Here is a 22,198-nt window from a genome sequence, read left to right on the forward strand (position 1 = left end):
GGGAATTAAATCGTGAAAAAATTATGAAAATATCTCTTATAGTTTTTCCGTACCTGCGATTTAAATTTTGAAATTTTCGAGAAAAACCAATTATTTGGCAATTTTTAGGCCAATGAGCTCTATTTTCTTACTCTTATGAATTTTAAGCAAAACTTAATTAGAATATTATAGTCCAGATAATTCTAAATATACTCTGAAACTTTTACTAAAATCAAAAAACGTTAAACCTTAAATCGTGAAGGTCAAAGGTCAAATTTTTCAATATTTGGAATTTCTCTTGGAAAGATTTTGAAATGTTCGAAATGTTGTATATTTTTGGGCCGATTTTGATGAAATTTAACAAAAATATAACACAAAGCCTAGTATTTACAAAAGCAGCAGAAAAATTAAAATTAACCCTATATAGCACTTGGTGTTAAAATGACCCCAAACTTCTAAAACCATAAAAAATTATGATTTTAAAAGTTTGGTGTCATTTTAACCCCAAGTGCCATTAAGCGTTAATTTCCATTCTTGTGCTGTTATTATAAACCCTAGAGTTTATGTTATATTTTTGTTAAATTTCATCAAAATCGGCCCAAAAATATACAACATTTCGATCATTTCGAAATCTTTCCAAGAGAAATTCCAAATATTGAAAAATTTTACCTTTGACCTTCACGATTTAAGGGTTAACGTCTTCCGATTTTAGTAGAAGTTTCAGAGTATATTTTGAATTATCTGGACTATAATATTCTGAATAGGTTTTACTTAAAATTCATAAGAGTAAGGAAATAGAGCTCATTGGCCTAAAAATTGCCAAATAATTGGTTTTTCTCGAAAATTTCAAAATTTAAATCGCAGGTACGGAAAAACTATAAGAGATATTTTCATAATTTTTTCAAATTTTTATTCCCTATTATACTCTTAATAAATCCTAATGAGATGATCAAAAAATTCTGAAATTTGTTTAACAAAATTTTTAAAAATTTGAAAATGGAGTTTTGAAACTGCCGTTAAAAAAATTAAATTTTTTTGTTCATACCTAAGAATAGGTTAACGGTATCCTACGAAGACAAAAACTCATATACAAGTAAATATGGACATATTTTAAGTAAAAATGAGCTTTTATTTTAATATTTCTCAAAATATGTTAATTTTGTTCCTACATTTCATGTTCTAGTGGCCTGAGACACGTTAATGGCCTGGCGAATTTTTAATAACTTTAACATTTTTTGACCGATTTCTGTTTTTTATGTCTCATTAGAACGACAATTACGTACACATTTCGATTCTTTTAAATTAAATTACAAAAGTAATTTTTTAATGGCAAAATTTTTACAAAAACTGAAAAAAATGCATTTTTTCCCCTTGTAAATGCATCTCGAAACTTCAGAGGGCTTGCGGCACGTCTTAACCCCAACCGATTTACCTAAAATTTTTTCAGGATGATTTTTTTGCTAATGTTCACCAAACTGGAGGGTGAGAATGGCCAAAATCCAACTTTCGTTTATTAAGGGCCACCCTAATATACATACATACATATATAGTTATAATATTAAGTGGGTGACCTATATCTTCTTGAGAACATCAAGTCAAATTATACATACATACATATATTTGTTACTTTTCGAAAGTTAATTCGAGGTAACCCTCCTCTGACTATACAATTGTTAGTACATAATATGTGATTATACATACATATCTAAACGTTATTTATAGTTGTTAACATTGAAATAATTTCCTGACTCCATACGAATAGGAACATGAAAATATATAAAATCAAATATAACGGTTTGTATTTTATCAAACATTTAGTACAGTCAAACACCAATTTTAAGTAGAGTTGTATTTGCAAATTAACGTCAGCTGTTTTAATAACATACTTTTACATTCTCTATTCCATCCTCTTTCTCTCTCTGTTTCCTACTCATACTAATCTCGAGAGCTACTAAAAAACAACAATTTACAATAAGAATTGCACTAGTGGAGCACTAATGTTTTTATTTTATTAGTAAAGCACTAAATGTCAAAATAAAACGAAGGAATACACAACAAGAAAATAAAAATACCGACAAAAACACCTAAAATTACGATAAAAACAAATAATTGTAAAAAAACAAATTGTAAATAAAACAACGAAGCGCAGAATAACAACAAAAACAAAAGAAACACGATTTACATTTAATAACAAACCAAATAATAAAAAAAATTGTTAAGCAATTTAAAAATTAAACAATTGTAATATTTGCTAGCTGGTCGGTCGAATGGTTCGAGTGTGTTTGATTTTATTAAATTGTGTTAAATGAGGGAGGTAAGTGCAACTAATAAACGTACGTACACACATACTACGTGTACCACATTTAGACACCATGTAAAAATTTATATTTATCAATGTAGTGTTTGATATGGAATTTATTACTTAATTTAAGTGTTAATTAATGTTAAATAATTTTATATTTCTACAATTGCAGACACTTTCATAGTGCACACATTAAATGGAATTTTATTTTAAAAAAATCAAAAGAATAACATTATAATTTATTAAATAACATCATCGGAAGTGACGACAGCTACAGTAATTGGAGAACACCAAGAATAGCTACTGAAAATAAATTTAATACCTATATGTATAAAAAATAAATGTATGTAGGTATAATATACATACAATACGACCTCTTAAGAAATCAATATTAAATTTCTAGTACTACTTGTTTTCGTCTCCACTCCGCTTCATGCAGCTGGAGGTCGTATTAAAAAGAAAAATATATTTGGTACGAAAAGATTATCTTTAAATAACCAAAATGCAACGCAATACCCGCGTGTCATCAGCTAGAGCTCAGGAAGAAAATAATAATAGAAATCCTTCGACTACTGCACGTGTAATGCGACCCCCGACACGTCATTCACAACGACCAACTTTACGCAATTTAAATCCCGTCTTTCATAAACGTGAAAAATCCGAGGATAATAATGAATTGTCAGATAAACTATTAAAATTGGCACGCAAAACAGGTACCCTAAATTTGTCCAGTCGGGGTCTGGCCACCGGTAAGTTTAAATTAAATATCCTTATTGGCCTCCATATTTAGTATTTAAATCGATGGTCATTTCACTGTGTTTTTTTATTGTTAAGCTGTAAATGGCAAACAAATATAAAAATGTGAGTGTCGGTTTCATCATGCACCTTGTAACGGGTCTCAATTGGTAGCAGTCAGCTGCGGTTTTTTTTATTTGAAAATATTTATTTTTTTTTACTTTCTAGTAGAGATATGTAAATCTGTCTGTATTGTTTATTTTTCTTTCTAAAAATAGATATATTTATTTCGCTAAAAACAATACCATATGTACATATGGAATACTTACTCAACTCAATATTGCTTTGTTACTTTTTAAGTGTTTTCAAAATTGTGCAAGAATTTTAAAGTATGTATAAGATTTATAAGATGCTATTGAAATCAATAATGATAAATAAATTGTAAGTTGTAACATTGCCAAAGTGCTGTCAAAGTACAATTTTGAAGTTACATTTATCAGTTAAAACATTTGCTTAGTTCTTTTTCTGAAAATTTATATTTTTTTAATAAACGATATAATAAGTGAAAATATGCTGTTTCATAAACGAATTTTTGTTTATTATTTTATTATGGTGTGAAATTTGTTCATACATAAAAATTAAATGGTGCATGTATGGAAAAATGAGAAGTGAAAAGGAGGAAGTAAAATTGAGTTTTCCTAAAATTTTCTCATACTTAAAAAAATGAGATGTGAAAAGGAGGCAATATATTAAAAACTTCCAATTTCCAAGTACAAACCATCTCCTAAATATTTCGAATCCAATAAACAAAATTAGCCAAATCCCTCCAGCCCTTCTCACGTGATGCCATTACGTACATGGACCATTTCATTTATATACTTACATATATGTATAGATAAGTTCGGCAAAAATGAAATGAAAAATATTAATATAAAACCGGAAAATTACCTTTTCTAATAGGTCGACTTAATATAAATTTTAAGTTCTTAACCCCATTATCACGATGTCTGCTTATATGTTAACTTTTTACAGTTATCTCTGCTGTAAAATTTATAAAAACGGACTTAGCACAATTGCGCACTAAAAAAACGATATAAAATTTCAAATCGGGCGTATATTTTAGTGCAAATAAAAATGAGATTATTGCTGAAAATAATTGAATTTAACCTATTTAAAATAGGTTACATTTTTCTTAGGATTTGCTGATATACTTTTTCTATTTATTATAAACAAAGTAATACAATTTGTGTACTCTCTCTAACTACCTCAATAACAACAACTTGAATTGAAAATATATTTGTTTTTGCTAATTGGCATATGTGTGTCAGTCATATGTGTGAATGCCAAGAAACAAAATGCACCTAACTGTGATTTATCATTTAATACGTATAAACAAACATAAATATGCATGTTAATGTACTGACATGACAGTGAACCTAAACTTAATACAAAGTCACACTCTATAACTGGAAACCATAAGCAACTTTACAATAATAACGTAATATTTTATAAATAACGACGCGACGTCCAATAAAGCCATATAAAGAAAAACTAAATTTCATGCCTCGCTTAACAAAATCATGAATTTTTTACAAAAAAAAAATAAATATATTTTTAAGTTAAATAAAAGATTTTACACTAAAATAGCACAGTTTCTAAAGAACGTTTGAAACAAACAAAACATTGTAAAATTTAAACAATTGAATAAAAAATTAATCTTAAAACATCCTTCAAAATTGCTGCTACAAAGAGTAAAACCAAGGTACTCACATCATTTTGCATGTGTGGTCCTTATCCCAGGCGACGTTATTATCACATACGTGAATTTCAAATGGCCGCTAGTGAAGTTGAAAGTGAAACGGATAGTAAAGATGAAATTGAATTGCCATCCTTAGAACCTGCAAAAACTTGTAAATTTTGTTATGGTTAATGAAATTAATTAGCACTAAAATTATATATTTTTAGTACCTGACAAAGTTTATACTATTAATAGTGGCGATGACGATAAAGAGGTTACTTTGGAGTCCTTGGTGGCCAATGAAGAGGATGCTTGGTGGAATAAAGTACCTTTAAATAATTTAGATTTAAGCTCCAATCAATTAACTCAGCTATCACCAAAAATTGCTAATTTATGTTCGTTAACTACTTTAACGGTAAGTTTTTTTTTAATTTCATGAAGTTTTTATCAAAGTTTCAACTCATTTGGCAGAAAATGTTTAAAAAATCAAGCAAAATATAAGATTTCTTTAAATTTTAAAGTTTTTATTTAAATTTATACAATTTGCAGCTTTACGATAATGGCTTAACATCGTTACCCAAAGAAATTGCCAAACTTGAAAAACTATTACGTTTGAATTTAAGTCGCAATAATATTAAAGAATTACCAGCTGAATTTTTCACTTTACCCGATTTGCGTTATTTGAATTTATCTTACAATAAATTGGAAGAACTTCATCCCGATATAAGTGATTTTCATATGTTGGAAGTGTTGGTAAGTTCACATATATAACATTTTTATATTGTTTGCTTTTATTTTATAATTTTTTAGCTAAAAACTAAGTTATGGTTATTTTCATCGTCATTCCCTTTACTAGTTTTTCAAAAAAATGTCTAAATAGTATAATTTGCTTCATTTTCAGGAATTTAATATAATTTTTTTAATAATATCCCTACATTTTAAAAATACGTAGTTTAGATTTATGTTGTAAAATGTGTTTACTCTAAATTTCGAGGGACCGAATAAAAATATGCCTAAAGTTAACTTAGTTTGGTGATGCGCTAATTCCACTTTTTGTGAAACTTTCGATTTTAATACAAAAATATAAGAATAGATAAAACGTTATCATCTCAATCAAATCGATTTATGTACTAAATACTAACGCACCAAATTTGTATTAGTTTATTAACCCATTTTGTACCGCCGCGGCCGTTGCGTTTTCGCAACACCATCTTTGAATGCATATAAAACTGGTTTTAAACCTTCGATTTGAATCATTTAGCTTTTTATCCTTAGTTTAGAGGCTTTACTATTCCGATCTGATTTTAATAATGATATTCCTCCTTTGAGTCATTAAGGCAAACAAGCTAAGCATTAAAAACAGTCCAAAAATATGTTTTTTTTTAATTTAGCTTGAGAAAGCATTGAAAAACGTTTATCAAAAAGCATTAAATGAAAATACAATCCGATTTATTCAGTATAATCTTACCAATATCACTTAAGCAAAAACGCAACGATGCGTCGCATTGGCTAATTGCATGCAAAACACTTTTTTAAATTTTTTCTTGTTTTTCTTCTAAGCTCACTCTTTATTCGAGAGAACTTTTCTCATTTTATTATGTTTTTTTTATTTCTTGAATGAAACTGCACTAATGCTGTGTTTTTTGATTGATTTTGCATTCATATGGTACCAAATTGTGACATAAAATGTTTGCATTGATAAACACTTTGCGAATGGCATTCACTGCATCTCTTTCGTTTTCCGTCTGGAATTTTCCAAATAATATGTTCATGTATATTACATCAAAGTAAATTGGTTGGCTTCTCTAATTTATTGAGCTCAATATCATGCTAGGCTCTATATCAGGGGTTTCTTGAAAAAGAAGCAATGTCACAGTGCTTTGATAAATATCTTAATAATTTAAATTAGTTTTTTGTAATATTAAAAAACTATATTCTTAAATTAAATGCAAAAAAAAATTGTTTTATTTTAATTCTAATAATGTTCATGTTATTAGCCAACAGTTCACCTCGCCCAACATGGCCACCCGATTTTTTTAATTTTCGGTTTCAGTAATCAGGAGGTTAATAGGAACCAGTATACCAAAATTTGTAAAGAAATGTAAACGATTTCGGGTAGTGGAACAAGATGGGTTAACTTGATATTAACAAACAAAAAATATGGTTGGTTACCGATTTAAAAAGGTAACACTAATTTGAATTTGGTATTTTGGCTTATTTCAGTAACTTTATTTTAGCGGTTATTGTTGTAGCTGAAACTATTTTCTAATCTGGAGTTTCAGCATCGAGGTCAAGGCCAATATAGGGGATATTTCAACTGGACTAAGTGAAGTAGGGTTGGCATGGGAAATTGAATGAGAGGGGCATACATAACTGGACATAAATTTGGGACGGCATGGTCTATACAGGACCAATGGATATTAGCCTAAGGGTTTTTCCGAGTCTGAAATGGCATCCACCGCCCATTTCAGACTCTGAAAATACCTTAGGCTAATATCCATTAACATCCAACCTGAGCTGAGTAGATAAAAAGGCTGTCAACGGTGACCCCCAAAATTGTTGGGGTGGTTCACAGTCCGAAGGTTGAGCTTTGCCTCCTTCTTCCAGGTAGTGAATACTTCGTTGGTGATAGTTGAAAGTTACGCACTTTGAAGATGTTTTGTATATCTCCGAGATAACCATTTGCTCTGTATTTGCTGTTATTTCGGTAACGATAGTTTAGCGGTAAGAGTAATTTCAACCTGATTTAAATGTATACATACATATTATGTATTTGAATTTTCATAATTTAAAATTAATTATAGAATAGCGGTAACGGTATTTAAGCGGTAACTTTAATTTTAACAATATTTAACGGCATTGTTGTTTGAAGAATTGTTTAATGTTTGAATATTTTTAAATTGAATAGAAAGGTCTCATAACTACTACTGATATAGAGCATTAAATGCACCATAGAGCATTAAAAGCATCATTCGTAATTAAGGTTCTCAATTAAAGCAGATTCGATTATATTCATAATTTTGTCGATACTAGGCAACAGAAATTCAATTGGTACATTTTTCAGCCATAATAGAAAAATTCGGTAATTTAGACTGAATCAATTCATTCAGTGAGCGCAACAAAAATACAAACATGCTGATTTAAAGAAGTTACATTTCGAAACGAGTTATCAATTTTTTCAGATTTGACTTAGTCCCCTTTTACAATGCAGAAATTGAAAGGCAGACAGACGAAGTTTGTGGGCAAGGAGTGGAAGAGGTAGAGTGTGTTTTACACAGGTTTAGGTTAGTTCAAAAGAGAATGAGAAAAATGTCTGCCTTTCAATTTCTGCATTGTAAAAGGGGACTTAGTCGGTAAATAAAATAATATACAATATTAAATTTTCACCGATTATTATTATGTTGAAGATACATTAAATTAATTTATAATATGTTTATCAATTTCATTTATCATTTACATAAACAATTCCTAATTTAACCCATTATTTTATATTCTAATACAACAATTATTTTATTTCCAATCATATTAAACAAAAACATAAACAAAAGGATGTATCAAATAATGAATTAACTGAATTACCGGGTGGTATTGGTTTTTTGGTGCGTCTAACAACGCTTTTAATAGCCTATAATCATATAAAAGAATTGCCAAACGACTTAGTCAATATGCGTTGTAAGTTGTCTGAAATTAATGAAAAAAAAAAACAAAATAATATTAATTTAAATTAACTACATATGAATAAAATCACTCCCCGCCTTTAAGCTTTACAAAAATTGGATTTAATGCACAATGATCTGATCGCTTTACCCGAAGACATGGGTAGTTTACGTAAACTGCAGTGTATGTATGCCCAGCACAATGACATCAAAGAGCTGCCCGATTTTGATGGTTGCGATTTACAAGAACTACATGTATCCAACAATTTTATAGAGGTTTGTTTGCCGGCTGGAATTACTTGGTAAAAGAATAAATACTTTAGTTTTTAATTTTGTTTTAGAAAATACCCAAGAATTTATGCTCAAAGTTGCCACATTTGAAAATATTCGATTTACGTGATAATAAAATTACACAATTACCCGATGAAATTGCCCTATTGCAAAGTCTTATACGTTTGGATATTTCAAATAACTCTATAAGTAATTTACCCTACTCATTGTCATCGTTGGCTCATTTGGTGAGTTTGCAGGTGGAAGGAAATCCCATTAAATCGATACGACGCGATATACTACAGTGTGGCACGGTTAGAATATTGAAAACATTAAAAGATCGTGCAGGCGGCTTGGAAGCAGCTGCTGCCGCCGCTTCTACCGAAAGCAAAAGTATGGGTAGTGATGGTTTAAGTAGTCCTAGAAGGCCGCCATGTTTGGGAGAAGAAAATTCTGTATTTCCAGATAGGTATTACATACCAATCAAATTTATTTTCGTTTAACTTTCATTTAAAATATTCCGTTTAGATACAAACTTCGCAAGACACATTGTTTAACTGTAACTATGCAAAATCTAACAGAAGCTCCCGATGATGTATTTGAAACGGCTTGTGAGGAAAATGTTAATATAGTAGACTTTTCACGTAATCGTTTCAATACGCTACCAGCAGGGTAAGTGGTACATTTTTACAGGTCTTGGTAAAATATTTCTTTTAATAAATGTGTTATTTTTTTAGTTTGCTGCTTATGAAAAATTGTTGTTCGGAATTGGTTTTTGCCAACAATCTAATCAGTTCTGTGCCTTCATTTATTTCTCAATTTACACGTTTAAGTTTAGTAAATGTATCCTGCAATAATCTTACAACTCTACCAGAGGAATTCAGCGTATTAAATACCTTGAGGGAGCTTAATATATCAAATAATAGGTAAGTAGAAGTATTAAACAAAAACTTAAAGATAATAATAGTTCGAAAAGAGTTTAATTGGACAGATAAGTGAGAAATCTTTTAAAACCAAGTGGTATTTGAATTCTTTATTGAAAAATATTAATCTAAGTATGCAACACTAAACTATTTTGTAATTTGCAGATTCGAAGTTTTGCCTAATTGTGTTTATGAACTTCAGGGCCTAGAAATTCTATTGGCCTGCGATAATCGCATTAAAGTAATAGATGCTACCAACAGTGGTTTAGGAGCTATAAAACGCCTGGCAACATTAGATTTGCGCAACAATAATATTGAACAAGTGCCACCCATTTTAGGAAATTTGAAAAATATAACGTACGTTTTAACACAACTCTAACAATTTCTAAAATCTACATAAAATTATATTATACTCGTTTTTTACAGTACTTTGGAAATCATTGGAAACCCCTTTAAATTACCCCGTCATCAAACTTTACAGAAAGGAACAGATGCTATAATGTCTTATTTAAGAGATCGTATACCAGTTTAAATATTAACACACACGCCTCCATCCTACACCTATAAAGCACAAAACAAAGATTTATTAAAAAAGAAATAATGTTAAAATCAACAATTATAATTATAAAAAACAAAATATTTTGTAGTTTATTGAAAACGCTTTATATTTATTTTAATATTTGAATTGCCAAAAGAAAAACTGAAAGAATTTTTATATATATTGTTTTTATTTAGCAGCTAGTCATTTATTATCAGAGAGTTACTAATTTTTTTTTGTAGATTGTTTATAATTTTATGTTTATAACGCCTTTAAATTTTTAACGATTTTAATCCAAATAATTGTTGAAAATTATATATATTTATGTATGTATTTGAAAAGCACTTTAAAAATAAAAATTTTATATAACTGTTAGTTGAGAACTAAAATTGTATGTGGTTTGGTTGTTTAATTGTGTTCTACCACTTCGGCTTTCAAACGTTTTGCTAGTGTCTTTCTCAACTGCAAAGCTGAGTTAGTTTCGGTATCCTCCACTTTGTCCATACCACCATTCGGTTTGGATACATTTTCCAATAATTTTTGTGCCACTTGGGCAGATGTTGGACGAGCATTCAACGAAGTAGACGTGGCTGCTGCTGTTAATGTTTTAGCTACAGTTTCTTGCAGTTGTTTGGCTCGGGTCTTCTTTTTGATTTCGATTATTTTATCGCGTTGTTGACGTAAGTATTCCTGGCGAGTTAACATATCATCGGGATCAACCTGTATGTATTTAAAATTAAAGTAGAAAAAGGATATTGTATGTATTAGCATAAAACATATTACTATTAATATGTTATTGAAGTATGTTGACATCTATTTTGAAAACGAATCATTTTGAAATCGAAGAATATTGTGATGAATTTATTACTCTCGTTTTGTGTCTTGTTAAAAATTCCAATTTAATACTTTTGCACACAATATGAACACTTACCAATGCTTTATAACATTTTTAATTATTATTTTTCAGCATTTTGTATAGAAGACTTGGGGAATTAATAATGACTAACCATACAATCGAACAACGAAAGTCGAGCGCTTTCCAAAAATTTAAAAATCATTGAATTTGGATGGGAAACCAAAAAAATTTCACGTGTTTAAAAATTTTACATATCAAAGCTACCCTACTTTGAACCCCCATAGCGCTGCCCCTGGAGCATTTGTAGGGCCCATTTTAATAACATTTAGAAATACCAGATTTATTTCCAAAAAATTTTGGATCTGCCCCACTGTGGAGCAGTTTATCAGCGACAATTGCACCCACTTAATTGTACTGTTAGGTGCGGTGTATCGTCCGAAAGGATAATTGCAGAACATGGTTAACACAACCATGTGAACTTATATTGAAATATATGGTTGTTAACCATTTATTGAACATTTTTCTGACAACGTTGTAAGATCTGACAACCGTGTATCAGAGGCTTATGTTATCAAAAGTCGAAAGATCGAAAAAAGTCTAAATGTCGAAAAATTTACTTTTTGTTTCAACTATAGAACGATAATTCGAAAGTGTTAGACAGTACATTCTCACCACTTAGGTTTACAACTGAGTTAGGTCTTCGACAGCAGAGTTTCCGCTCTATGTCTATTCTCTATGGCTCTATTTTTCTCTATGGTCATAGCTTCCTTATAAAGCCGAAATATACTCAGGAAAAATTATTGAAATTTTATGAGAATAATATTTTGCTCATATACAGTGCCGAACTTAAGTATTGGCACAGGATGCTCATTGTACTTTAAGGTCGATTTAAACGCCATATTGTTGACTTGTTTAATAAAAAAATATATTTATCAGATAGATTGATGAATTTCCTACAAAATACCACCAACTTCATTTCAACAATTTTGCAATATTATTTACTAATAATAAAAAGACGAAAAATTCCCCAATTCCGTCGAACAAAACTATTGGCACACTTAACCAGATTCTTCAAATTCTATCGATCTATCCACTTTTTGTTCATAGAAAATGCCATTTTATCTTCTTTTATTTAACAGTTTTTCGTTTCTAAAACTGTTAATGTCAATTTGTAAAAAATGTGCACAATAATTATCAATTTTGCTGAAAATAGCTAACAAAAAAAGGAAACAACAGAATCTGAGCGCAAAATCATCTTTCACTTGCACAATCAAGGAAAATCGTATGTTGAGAGTGTAGAGATTATGGAAAGGAGCCGTTTTACAATTCGGATTATCGTGCAACGTTTTAAGGGAGCATCAGCAATTGAAAGTGCTAAACATACAGGTCGTCCTAGATCCTTAAGTGAGCGTAAATGCAGCCATATAATCAAAAAGGTCAAGTTATGTCCAAAAATATCTTCAACAGAGGTTGCTGCAGAGATTAAAGAAGAGTTTGGGAAAGAAGTTCACGCAGCAATAGCCAGAATAGTGCTCCAGAAGACAAACTATAGTTGTCGTATTGCTAGGCGTAAACCATTTATTTCATCTGTGAACCAAAGGAAGCGTTTAGAATATGCCGTTTAGGAATTTACGTAAGCCATATGATTTTTAGCACCAAGTGCTACTCTCTGATGAAAGCAAAATTAATATTTTTCGCTCTGATGGCCGTCAAACGGTATGGAGAAAACCCAACAAAGAGCTGGAAAAACAAAAAATATTGCTTCAACAGTAAAACATGGTGCTGGAGAGGTAATTGTGTGGGGTTGTATGTCCGCTGCAGGGGTTGGAGAGATGGTGTTCATTGACGAAATAATGGACAAAGTTAAATATGGATACACCACAGAAAAAGTGCAGAAAAGGTAATTTTACCATTTTCTTTCACTTTTCAAAATGACAATGACCCCAAAAATTCGGCCTATACTGGACGTATGTGGCTTTCATACAATATTTCGCATGCCCTACCACACCCTCCACAATCTCCTGATCTCAACCCAATAGAGCCTCTGTGGGAAGAGCTAGATAAGCGAGTGAAAAAGGAATTAGTTGAAGAATGGCAAAGTATTGGGTCAGATATCACAAACAAGTTGGTGGATTCATGCCTAATCTACTCGAGGCAGTTATAAAGCAAAAATCAATTGCAACTATATACGATATTTTGCAATATTGCTTCCTAAATCAAATGTTTTTTTAGCTTTTAATGAAGTGTGCCAATAATTTTGTTCATTGAAATGAAGTATTTTTTATGTTGTTTTGTTACTAATAAATAGTGGTATTAAATTGTTGAAATGAATTGGTTATATTTTATAGGAAATTCAACAGTCTATCTGGTAAACATATTTTTTTATTAAAAATCTCTACAATACTGCCTCTAAATAGACCTTAAATTACAATGAGCATCCTGTGCCAATACTTAAGTTCGGCACTGTATGTACTCAGTTTGGGTATTATATTGAAGGGAGTTTGGTCGGGCTTGACAAACAAAACTGAATGAGGAAAAAATATTTTAATTCAATTTGTCAAAGGTTGAATGAATGTTGGGAATGGATTTATGGAATGAATGGTTAACAGTTTTAAATTCCGAATTAAGATTTTAGTGTATAAAATTGAATTAATTAATTCAAAACTCTGTTAATGCAAAATAACGTAACATCACTTTTCATAAGTTTATATGAGAAGCAAAATACGGTATAAAATGAAAACTTTTTGAGATGTTGAAACAAAATTTTGAAATCTGAATGACATTGAAACTAAAATTATATTTTATTAAAAAACTGGTTTATTCAATGATGTAGTGAATCGTAATCAATAATAAAATCAATTTCGAATTTGTTGATGATGCGTTGTTTTGCATTTTAGGTGACGATATACATACATACATATATACTTTTTGGATCAACGACCAATATTCCGATATGTTGCAAACGGAATGTCAAAATCATAATGAAGCGAATTGCTTAGTTTAAAACTCTCGTTTTTGAGTTAGCTCAGTCTGACTGGATAAAGTGAATATTTTGTTGTTCTAGATTTTTTACTCAAAATATTTTACAATTATTAAAATTCAAAATTTAATTAATTCAAACCTTTTGATTTTTTTCAAAGAATAAATTTAATCGTTCGAATTTATCGGTAACATCCTGTTCATTATCATCTTGATCCGGTGTTACAGAAGCCTCTGGAGTTTCCGTTTCTTTTTCCACCGACTTGGCAATGAAGTCTTCCACATCTGTTAATTTATCACTGGCAAAATAAAAATGATGTTTAATACTTTTTTCAGATAAAATTTTAATGAGTTTAAACAAATTAAAAAAAATTTAAAATTGAAATGATTCTCACAAGTTGCACAATGTAAAATATTTAATGCTAAATAAATTGCATATAAAAAGTTTTAATCAATTAATCAACTCTGGAAACTTTTCATATCAAAACCATAAACTTTAGCCTCAAACTTTTGTTTAGTTATTATTTTTTGTATTGATTTGATATAAATTAACTTTTTTTTATATAAATCTATATAGTATACTTTATACCCAAAACCTACCTCTGTGAATGTACACTATCTGTGGGACTATCAAAACTATCGTGTTCCTGCAGTAGAGCCAATTGATTTTTCTCAATCAAATCCAAGGCCTGTAGCTGTAATTCAACATTACGTTGAGTCATCATGCGTATGAATATTTTTATATCATTAGCTGCCCAAATCTTTATTCACAAGTAAGTAATAGAACAAAAATATTTAAAAACTTCACAAATGTAATAAATGTAGTCTTATGTACCTGTTGGAATAGGCCCTGATGAAATTGAAATGGATTATCTTTGTGCTGTTGCTTACCCTCCATGCAAGCCATTTCAAATTGTTCTGGTGTTATTTGCATTTCCTCCATAAAACTACCCAACATGTAGTCCACCAAATGTTTGTAGTCATCATGGATATGCTTAATATCAGGATTATTTTCATCCAATTGTAGGTTGGGATCAAAGACTGGTCATGGTAATACACAATTCAATAGTTATATAGTAGTGGTAGTGGTAGTGTAATAGTGAAAAGTTTCATTTTGTAGGTACTTACTCAATGATTTTTCCTCAATAAATGTCTGCAATGGTGCATTCCAGACAGGTCCATGTAAAAAACATACCAATGAATCAAATACCCACGAATCATCAGTAGACATATTTTGTAGTTTCTTTAAACAAAAATCTCTTTCTTTTCTATTTAAGCACTTGCTGCGTCGTAGTTCCTTCAAGCGATTTGTGAAATTTTTAGTATGCAGGAAATTTTTTTAGTTTTGACCTTTTAGTTGCCATGGCAACTTCTGGTAAGTGGTGGGTTACTTGTAGTAATATAATTTGTATAATCATACATACAATCATATATTTACATATCACATATAAATAACGTTATTGTTAATTGTAAATGTTATGTACGTATTTGTGGGCTTATTAATGTCATTCCCCCCCCTGTTCTGGAAAATGAAAATCACTCTACAGAATCATATTTCAAACGCGGGATTGAAGTTTTTTTTATTCCTAAGCAACTTTGCAAAATATTGTTGAAGTAGTTCAAAGTGAATTTAATTTTTACGACTTCTTAAATAATAGTACATTACAATTCATTCTAAATTCGTCAATAATGAAGCAATCCGGGAATTAAAATATTTCATATTTGTTTAAAATTATTTGAGATTAAAGTGGTTTTAGATTTATAATAGAAATAAATGTAGAATAATCGAAAAATTTAAAAATGTCCATTTTCGAATAACGAATAATTCGAACAATTTTATGTAGAATAATCGAATAAAACGAATAAATGCTTAAAATTTTTCATAATTTCAAATTTAAATAAGTAATAATGACTCATAAAAATTGTATTGTTTCTGAAATTCGACAAATAACTAAAGACAAAGGGACTTTCGATCACTGTAGATGAGTGTTCCGATAGCTCCTTCATAAATATATAAATATTACTGCAAGAAGTTACAATTCTAAAAACAAATCTTTCAAAATTTTTAACATTTTTTTTAACGGAATAAAATATTTGTTATTTAGCTGGCGAAATATTAGAAGAATCGCAATTAATTATCAAAATTTTAACTTAGATTAAAGTGGAGTGATGGAGAATGTGATTTTGAAACAGTCGTCGAAAGTAATATTGAGGATGACATTTATAATGATTACATTGAAATAGATGAAGGCCATGATCTTAAAATATATGTACGTACGTAAGTGTTGCAAAATATTTAATAAATCGAATGATAAACACAAATATTGCAAACTCACATTTTGTTGCAAGAAAAGCATGGAGTTCGTCTTATACATGATTTTGAACATCTTTGTCTATCATGGTCTTAAACTTTTTGCGTATTTGTAAATGCGTCAATCATGCACTGCCTGACTTCAAATTAGCCACGTTCACTGACAATGATATCAAACTTTGGACATATTCCCTTTATTGTGTAATTCCCCAAGACCACTTTATTAAGCAAAGATTCGGCAACGTTGATAGAGCTTGATGTATAATACAATTTGTTATAAATAATTTAGAAATAGTGAATAATTAATTTACTAAAGAATTAGTTACTCAATTTAAAACCCGAATTAATGAACGACATAAAAAAGTTCTTAATACGTTTATTCAGAATCATGTCCAACTATCTCAAATTTTTTAAATCATAGCTCCAAAACGGAAACTAAAGGGTTTGCTAGTCAATTGTTTTTTAGATTGTTCGGGAGTTAATCTGATCAGAATATTTCTGTTGAAAATTTAATAATGGACTTTGTTTTCGAATGTTTTTTAAGATTATTATTGAATTGTTAACTTTAATGTTATTTTTTGTTTTTCTTTAACAATAAAATATTAAAAAACCGACATCAAAACTTCATTCTTTACTTTTTTAAAAAATTTAAATTATTCGAATAATTCGATTAATTTTAAACGTGTGATCGAATTATTCGACCAAGTTAAAATCTCTGATTCGAATTATTCGTTTTATTTGAACAAGAGAAAAATCGAATAATTCGAATACCGTCTTTTTGTGGTACACTTTTAAGAATGTTATTGTCCACCATTATTGATGAAACATATGTGGTTTAAAAGGTTTTTTTAAATATTTAAAAATTCATTTCATAAAAGTGGTCGACCGTAGTATGAAATTAAACTTTTGTTTAATTTTATTATTAAAATTTTTTGAGCATTTGACATTTTTCGTAAATCTTTTAAAATATCTTCCGCAATGCATACAACAATAACTGTGTTTCATCAATGAAAAAACGTAGTCAATTTATGGAACTTGTAGTGGTTCTATGCAATCATTCAAATGAAGAGCCGTATATTTATATACTCGCATAATCCCGTGATCTCCAATGACACGCTAATGTAAAAATCATGTATCTTTCACCTAAATCGAACCACATCCACTCCGGATGCCCAAGAACCTGAATAGATGGTCGATCATAAATCCTCAATGATGCTTGAATATCTCTACAACACTGATACCTTGCAAAACTTCTGTGCGCAGAATAAGGTGCGGCATCCTCGTTCCTGAGAAAGATAAAGATTGTTAAATTTTATGTTTTACAATGTGAAACAAGAATCCCGATTAATCCCGGGATCCCAAAAAATCCCTAGATCCCGAAAAAGTCCCGGTATTTAAATTTTCAAAATCCCAACTCCCGTGATTGAAAAATCCAATACAGTTTCGTATCCCTAATCAGGACAAAGGGTATCATATTTTCTTATTATTACTTTCCACGATTAGGAAACGTTTAACGTAAAGCAATGATGTCAAATTTGATTTTTCGAACGCTAAACTTTTAATTTCCAGCAGTGATGCAATATTACAGTATTTACGAGCGCACCCGATTTTGATGATATTTTTACCGCATTCATGATCGAATGAATATAATAAAATATAATTATCGAATACTTTATATCAAATAAGAAAATTACGATAAATTTTATCGATATCAAATTCAGCCCAGGGGCCGAATTACCACATTCTTGATCGAGTAAATTTATCGAGGAAGAAGTTTAGTACATTTTATATAGAAATCATTTTTCGATACGAAAGCTATATATCAAGTAAAATTGTTCATAATTTTCATATATGAGCTTATGGCATTCGATACCGAGCAAGAAATTTAGTACATTTAATTATAATTTCGAAATAATTTTAGGATACGATAGCTCATTCTATTACGAATGCGTTAATTCGGCCCCTGATGAATTTCATATAATTTCACCATTTAATGGTTTATTGAAACTCTATTGGAATTCCAACCTCATAGCTGTAATTAATTTATGAGTGTTTATGGACGGATACTTACAAAATATTCTTCTTTAGTCGATTTTTGCAGTAAGATTTTCACGTCTACAATTTGATCAATATTTTATTTTTAAATTCACCTTGTCTAAATAAAACACAATTTTTGTCCGTTTAAAAACTATTTAAAACTATTTTTTAATGATTTTTTTTGTGTTTTCCATTTTTTATATAATTCGTGTTTTATATTTAGAATTGGTTGATTTTGTGTTAGATTAATTACTCATAAATGTTATTTTATTATGAAGACATTGAAATCCTAAATACACAACTTAAAAATCAAGACAAATCATTGTTACTTTTTTAATTATTGTTTTTGTTATTTTTTTATTTGAATTTGTATAATTACAATTATAAAGCCTTTTATGGAAAGAAAACAACAATAAAATGTTCAACAAATAGTTTGTCATGAACATGAACAAATTTCAATTACAAATAAATTGTGATTTTTTAAGCCTTTATTGGTGATTATTTTTATTTTAGTTTAAATACATATACCAAATAATAACATGTTACAGAAACGGGCCACTGATTACTTTCATTAGTTTTCACTTATAGTTTTCAGATTAGTTTTCACTTATACGAAACTGGTTCCGTGTTCGAGAAAAATTTGATTTTTCAAGTACAAATTCTTAAACACCCTTTTTTAGAAAGAAAGAAAGAAAGAAGTTTTCAACATGATTACGATTTTTTTATATACAAATAATAATAAATTGACAGCATGTGATTATAAAAAAAAGTATGGAATCGTCGAGGTAACAGAAAAAAATATGTATTTGTAAACAAATTTTCATAATTTCCAAACTAAATTCTTTAAACATTTGAAATGTTGGCATACAAAGTATTTGAAATAATTGTCGTAATGCATAAAAACCATTTTCCTTACGTTATCGATTCGATTTCTTAAAATTCCTTCGTTATTTCAAAGGATTCTAAAATTTGGGAATATTCTTAAAACAAAACTCTACCCCCTCAAAAAAAAAACATTCACTAACAGCTATACGAAATTTATAGTAAAAAAAAAATAAATAAATTGTTGTTTTTGTTTGTTTTAATGATGATTTAATTCCTTTCTTTTAAAGGTTTACAAGCTATTGATTTTTGATGTGTATGTACTATATTTAAGGAAATCATTATTTATAAATTATAAAATACACTTACAGTAAGTATGTTGTTTATCTCCGCTATGAAATACAAATTATTGAAATAAAATGATTAAGTTAAAAATATAGAGAAAGTATTTGAAATGAAACAAGGAAACCTTTTTCACAAAGTAGTTTGTTTAAGAGACATTTTAAATATATATGTAAGTATGTATTTATATATAAACTAAACAAATAAAAACTTTTCCATAATATTTATAATAACTTAATATAAAAAAAACTTGATTTGTTGGGAAAACTTCTATGTTTTCCATTTTTATTATTAAAGATATTTTATTTTGAATATATTTGTATTTATTTATAATTAATTTATTTTCTTAACATGACAAATATGATGATATATATTTATATATATATATATATATTTTCTTTTATTTTTATTATTTCATTGTGATATTTTGTTTTTTATTTGTTATTATTGGCTGAGTTTAATTTATTTAATTGTTTTATTTTTTGTATGTTCAGTAAAAAAATGTTATTTTTTTTGTTTAAATTTACCTTCAAGGTTAGAGTTTTATTTTATGACCTATAATACAACAATTGTTTTGTTTTAGTTTGATTTTTTAAAAACATATTAAAATATTAAATAATATTTACTACCGAAAAATGGATTCGTTAAAGGAATTTATTCAAATTTATGTCAAGTGTCATAAAATATTTAGCAAATTCAAAGAATTTGGAATTTTTGAATATTGTCCCTTAAAATCTGTTGTCAAAAGAGCTTCTGTGTGGTAAAACTTGTTGATATATGAAGTTGTCACTAAAAATACATGTGACTATTCTTCTGTAACATACATATAACGACTGAAAAGACCTTTTTGAATCGAAAAAAGTTGATGCTTCAATAGTCATCATCTAGTTTTTTAACTGTGTGTTTCAGATAATATCCAAACTAGTCATATTATTAAATTTGACAGAATAGCTTTTCTGTGCTCCGGTTCTTCAACATGTATGATGTTGATGGCTTAATAGCCATCCAGTATTTAACTGAACGATTTAGATAATATCCAAACTGGAAAAATTTAAAGTAAACATAAAGTACGCATAGGATTTACTTTTACTCACCCTGTGTTTAACACGAAGTCTACAAATTTCGAATATAAATTGAGATTGTATTCTTATTCAGGGGCTAATTCTCGAATTCGTGTGAGAAATAAATTACTAAAGCTTCTTTTTACGCGTAACTCGTTCGTTATTGACGTCTATAAATGTCTATATACTTTAGGCCCAGAGATTAATAATCTTGTAATGAACATAAAACGGAAATAATTGGATTTTGTACCAATCCATTGTCAAAAAGTTTAGTCTTCGTATTCGTTTTGAAACGAATTCGGAGTCGAGTCGGATTAATCGGACTTATCTGCTTATCGGCTAGCTTTTTGCAAATACCATTCGTTCCTGTTTTGTAAATCGATTTACTCGGATTCGGTTTACACAACTGGTCCGAAAAAGGAGTTTTATAAAAAGATTCTGCAACGAAATACGAGGGATTTTCTTGGTTTGCTGTACTAATCTGATTTGCAGGCCTAATCAGAATTACTCCAATTGTTACGAGTACACTTTACTTTATATTATATTAAAACTTAAAAATATAAAATAATACTGTTATTACTTACGTCAAATTGAGGAAAGCCACCTTATTTCAGTTAAATTTAAAAATACTTCTATAAAAAATTTGAAAACCAAAAATAATTTCTCAAAGTGAGGTAAAGTAATTTACAAAATAATCCTCTTTATTTACATACGCACCTGTTCTGTAAACCGAAACATTACTCGAAAGTAAATCGTGTAAATTATGTGGATTCCATTTATAGAACACCAAAATTTCATATATTCTTTTACTCAGATTCGATTTACAGAACAGGGAGGGGATAGTGCAATGAATGTAGGATCATGGTCTAGATTATAATAAGTGTAGTAATAATTTCATAGAGTTTGGCGCTGTATTAGTTTAATTTAGTGTCAAAAATAGCAACGATTGTGGGGTTTTGGTAAATTCGCAAGAGTTGGAAATATGCTATAATGTTTTGCTTCAAAACATAAAAGTCTTTTTCACTCACATTGTAAATTTATAGTTTTTGTTAGTTATCAGAATTGTATACCAACAGTAAGAAGAATCATTGTTTATCTGAATGTTACAAAGATGATATTTGTTTTATGTTGTCCATATTTAACTTTCTGTCAATAACATTTTTATTTTAATTTTGTCATCAATATTTACTTTTTTCTTATGGCCGTTTTGGTCTTGTAGTAAATCATATATAAAGTGATGTCTTGCAAACTGTAGTATTTTTGTTGTTTTTCAGAAATTATTTCAATATTGTTGAAATGTTGCAATAAAATAACTCACCATTATTGAAATCCTCTTATGATTTACAAACCATTTACAAATTTTACAATTAGGTTTGTTGTTGTTCTCCAAATGCAAAGTTCTTTAATTTTTTATAATTTCTATGAAAAGCCATCTCTGCTACTTACTGTATTCATTTAATTTTCAGAAATATAAAAATCAGAGAACTAGTTACAAACAAAACCAATAAAAGTTTATCGTTCGAAATAACATATTTGTTAAAATTTGTTTACGTCAAACGTTTTTTAATGCAAATTGTTGGCAGTGATGTCGCAAATGTTTGCAACCAAAGAATCATTTAGTTTTCTGTTGCAAAAGAACGACCTGCACG

General features: G+C 29.1%; 2 protein-coding genes across 3 annotated transcripts; one reads left to right on the plus strand and one right to left on the minus strand.

Annotated features, from left to right (window-relative positions):
* The first annotated feature begins 2,034 nt into the window (after positions 1-2,034).
* f-cup (flyers-cup) lies at positions 2,035-10,535 on the plus strand. Of its 2 annotated transcripts, XM_065515544.1 has the most exons (11): positions 2,035-2,293; positions 2,454-3,030; positions 4,982-5,169; positions 5,304-5,507; positions 8,303-8,426; positions 8,517-8,686; positions 8,752-9,149; positions 9,209-9,352; positions 9,418-9,606; positions 9,769-9,960; positions 10,030-10,535. In XM_065515544.1, exons 2-11 carry the CDS (start codon positions 2,784-2,786, stop codon positions 10,133-10,135), a joined length of 1,962 nt encoding a protein of 653 aa, XP_065371616.1. In that variant the 5' UTR covers positions 2,035-2,293; positions 2,454-2,783; the 3' UTR covers positions 10,136-10,535. The 2 variants fall into 2 exon arrangements, with proteins under 2 accessions (XP_065371616.1, XP_065371617.1); XM_065515545.1 differs by lacking the exons at positions 2,035-2,293; positions 2,454-3,030 and adding an exon at positions 4,715-4,926.
* LOC135963618 (cilia- and flagella-associated protein 36) lies at positions 10,346-15,266 on the minus strand. Its single transcript, XM_065515546.1, has 5 exons — positions 15,105-15,266; positions 14,812-15,017; positions 14,577-14,737; positions 14,119-14,275; positions 10,346-10,861 (listed from the first exon to the last, which is right to left on the minus strand). Exons 1-5 carry the CDS (start codon positions 15,205-15,207, stop codon positions 10,550-10,552), a joined length of 939 nt encoding a protein of 312 aa, XP_065371618.1. The 5' UTR covers positions 15,208-15,266; the 3' UTR covers positions 10,346-10,549.
* Positions 15,267-22,198: the final 6,932 nt, after the last annotated feature.

Source organism: Calliphora vicina, chromosome 1 (genome assembly GCF_958450345.1).
Source record: "Calliphora vicina chromosome 1, idCalVici1.1, whole genome shotgun sequence".
NCBI lineage: Eukaryota > Metazoa > Arthropoda > Insecta > Diptera > Calliphoridae > Calliphora > Calliphora vicina.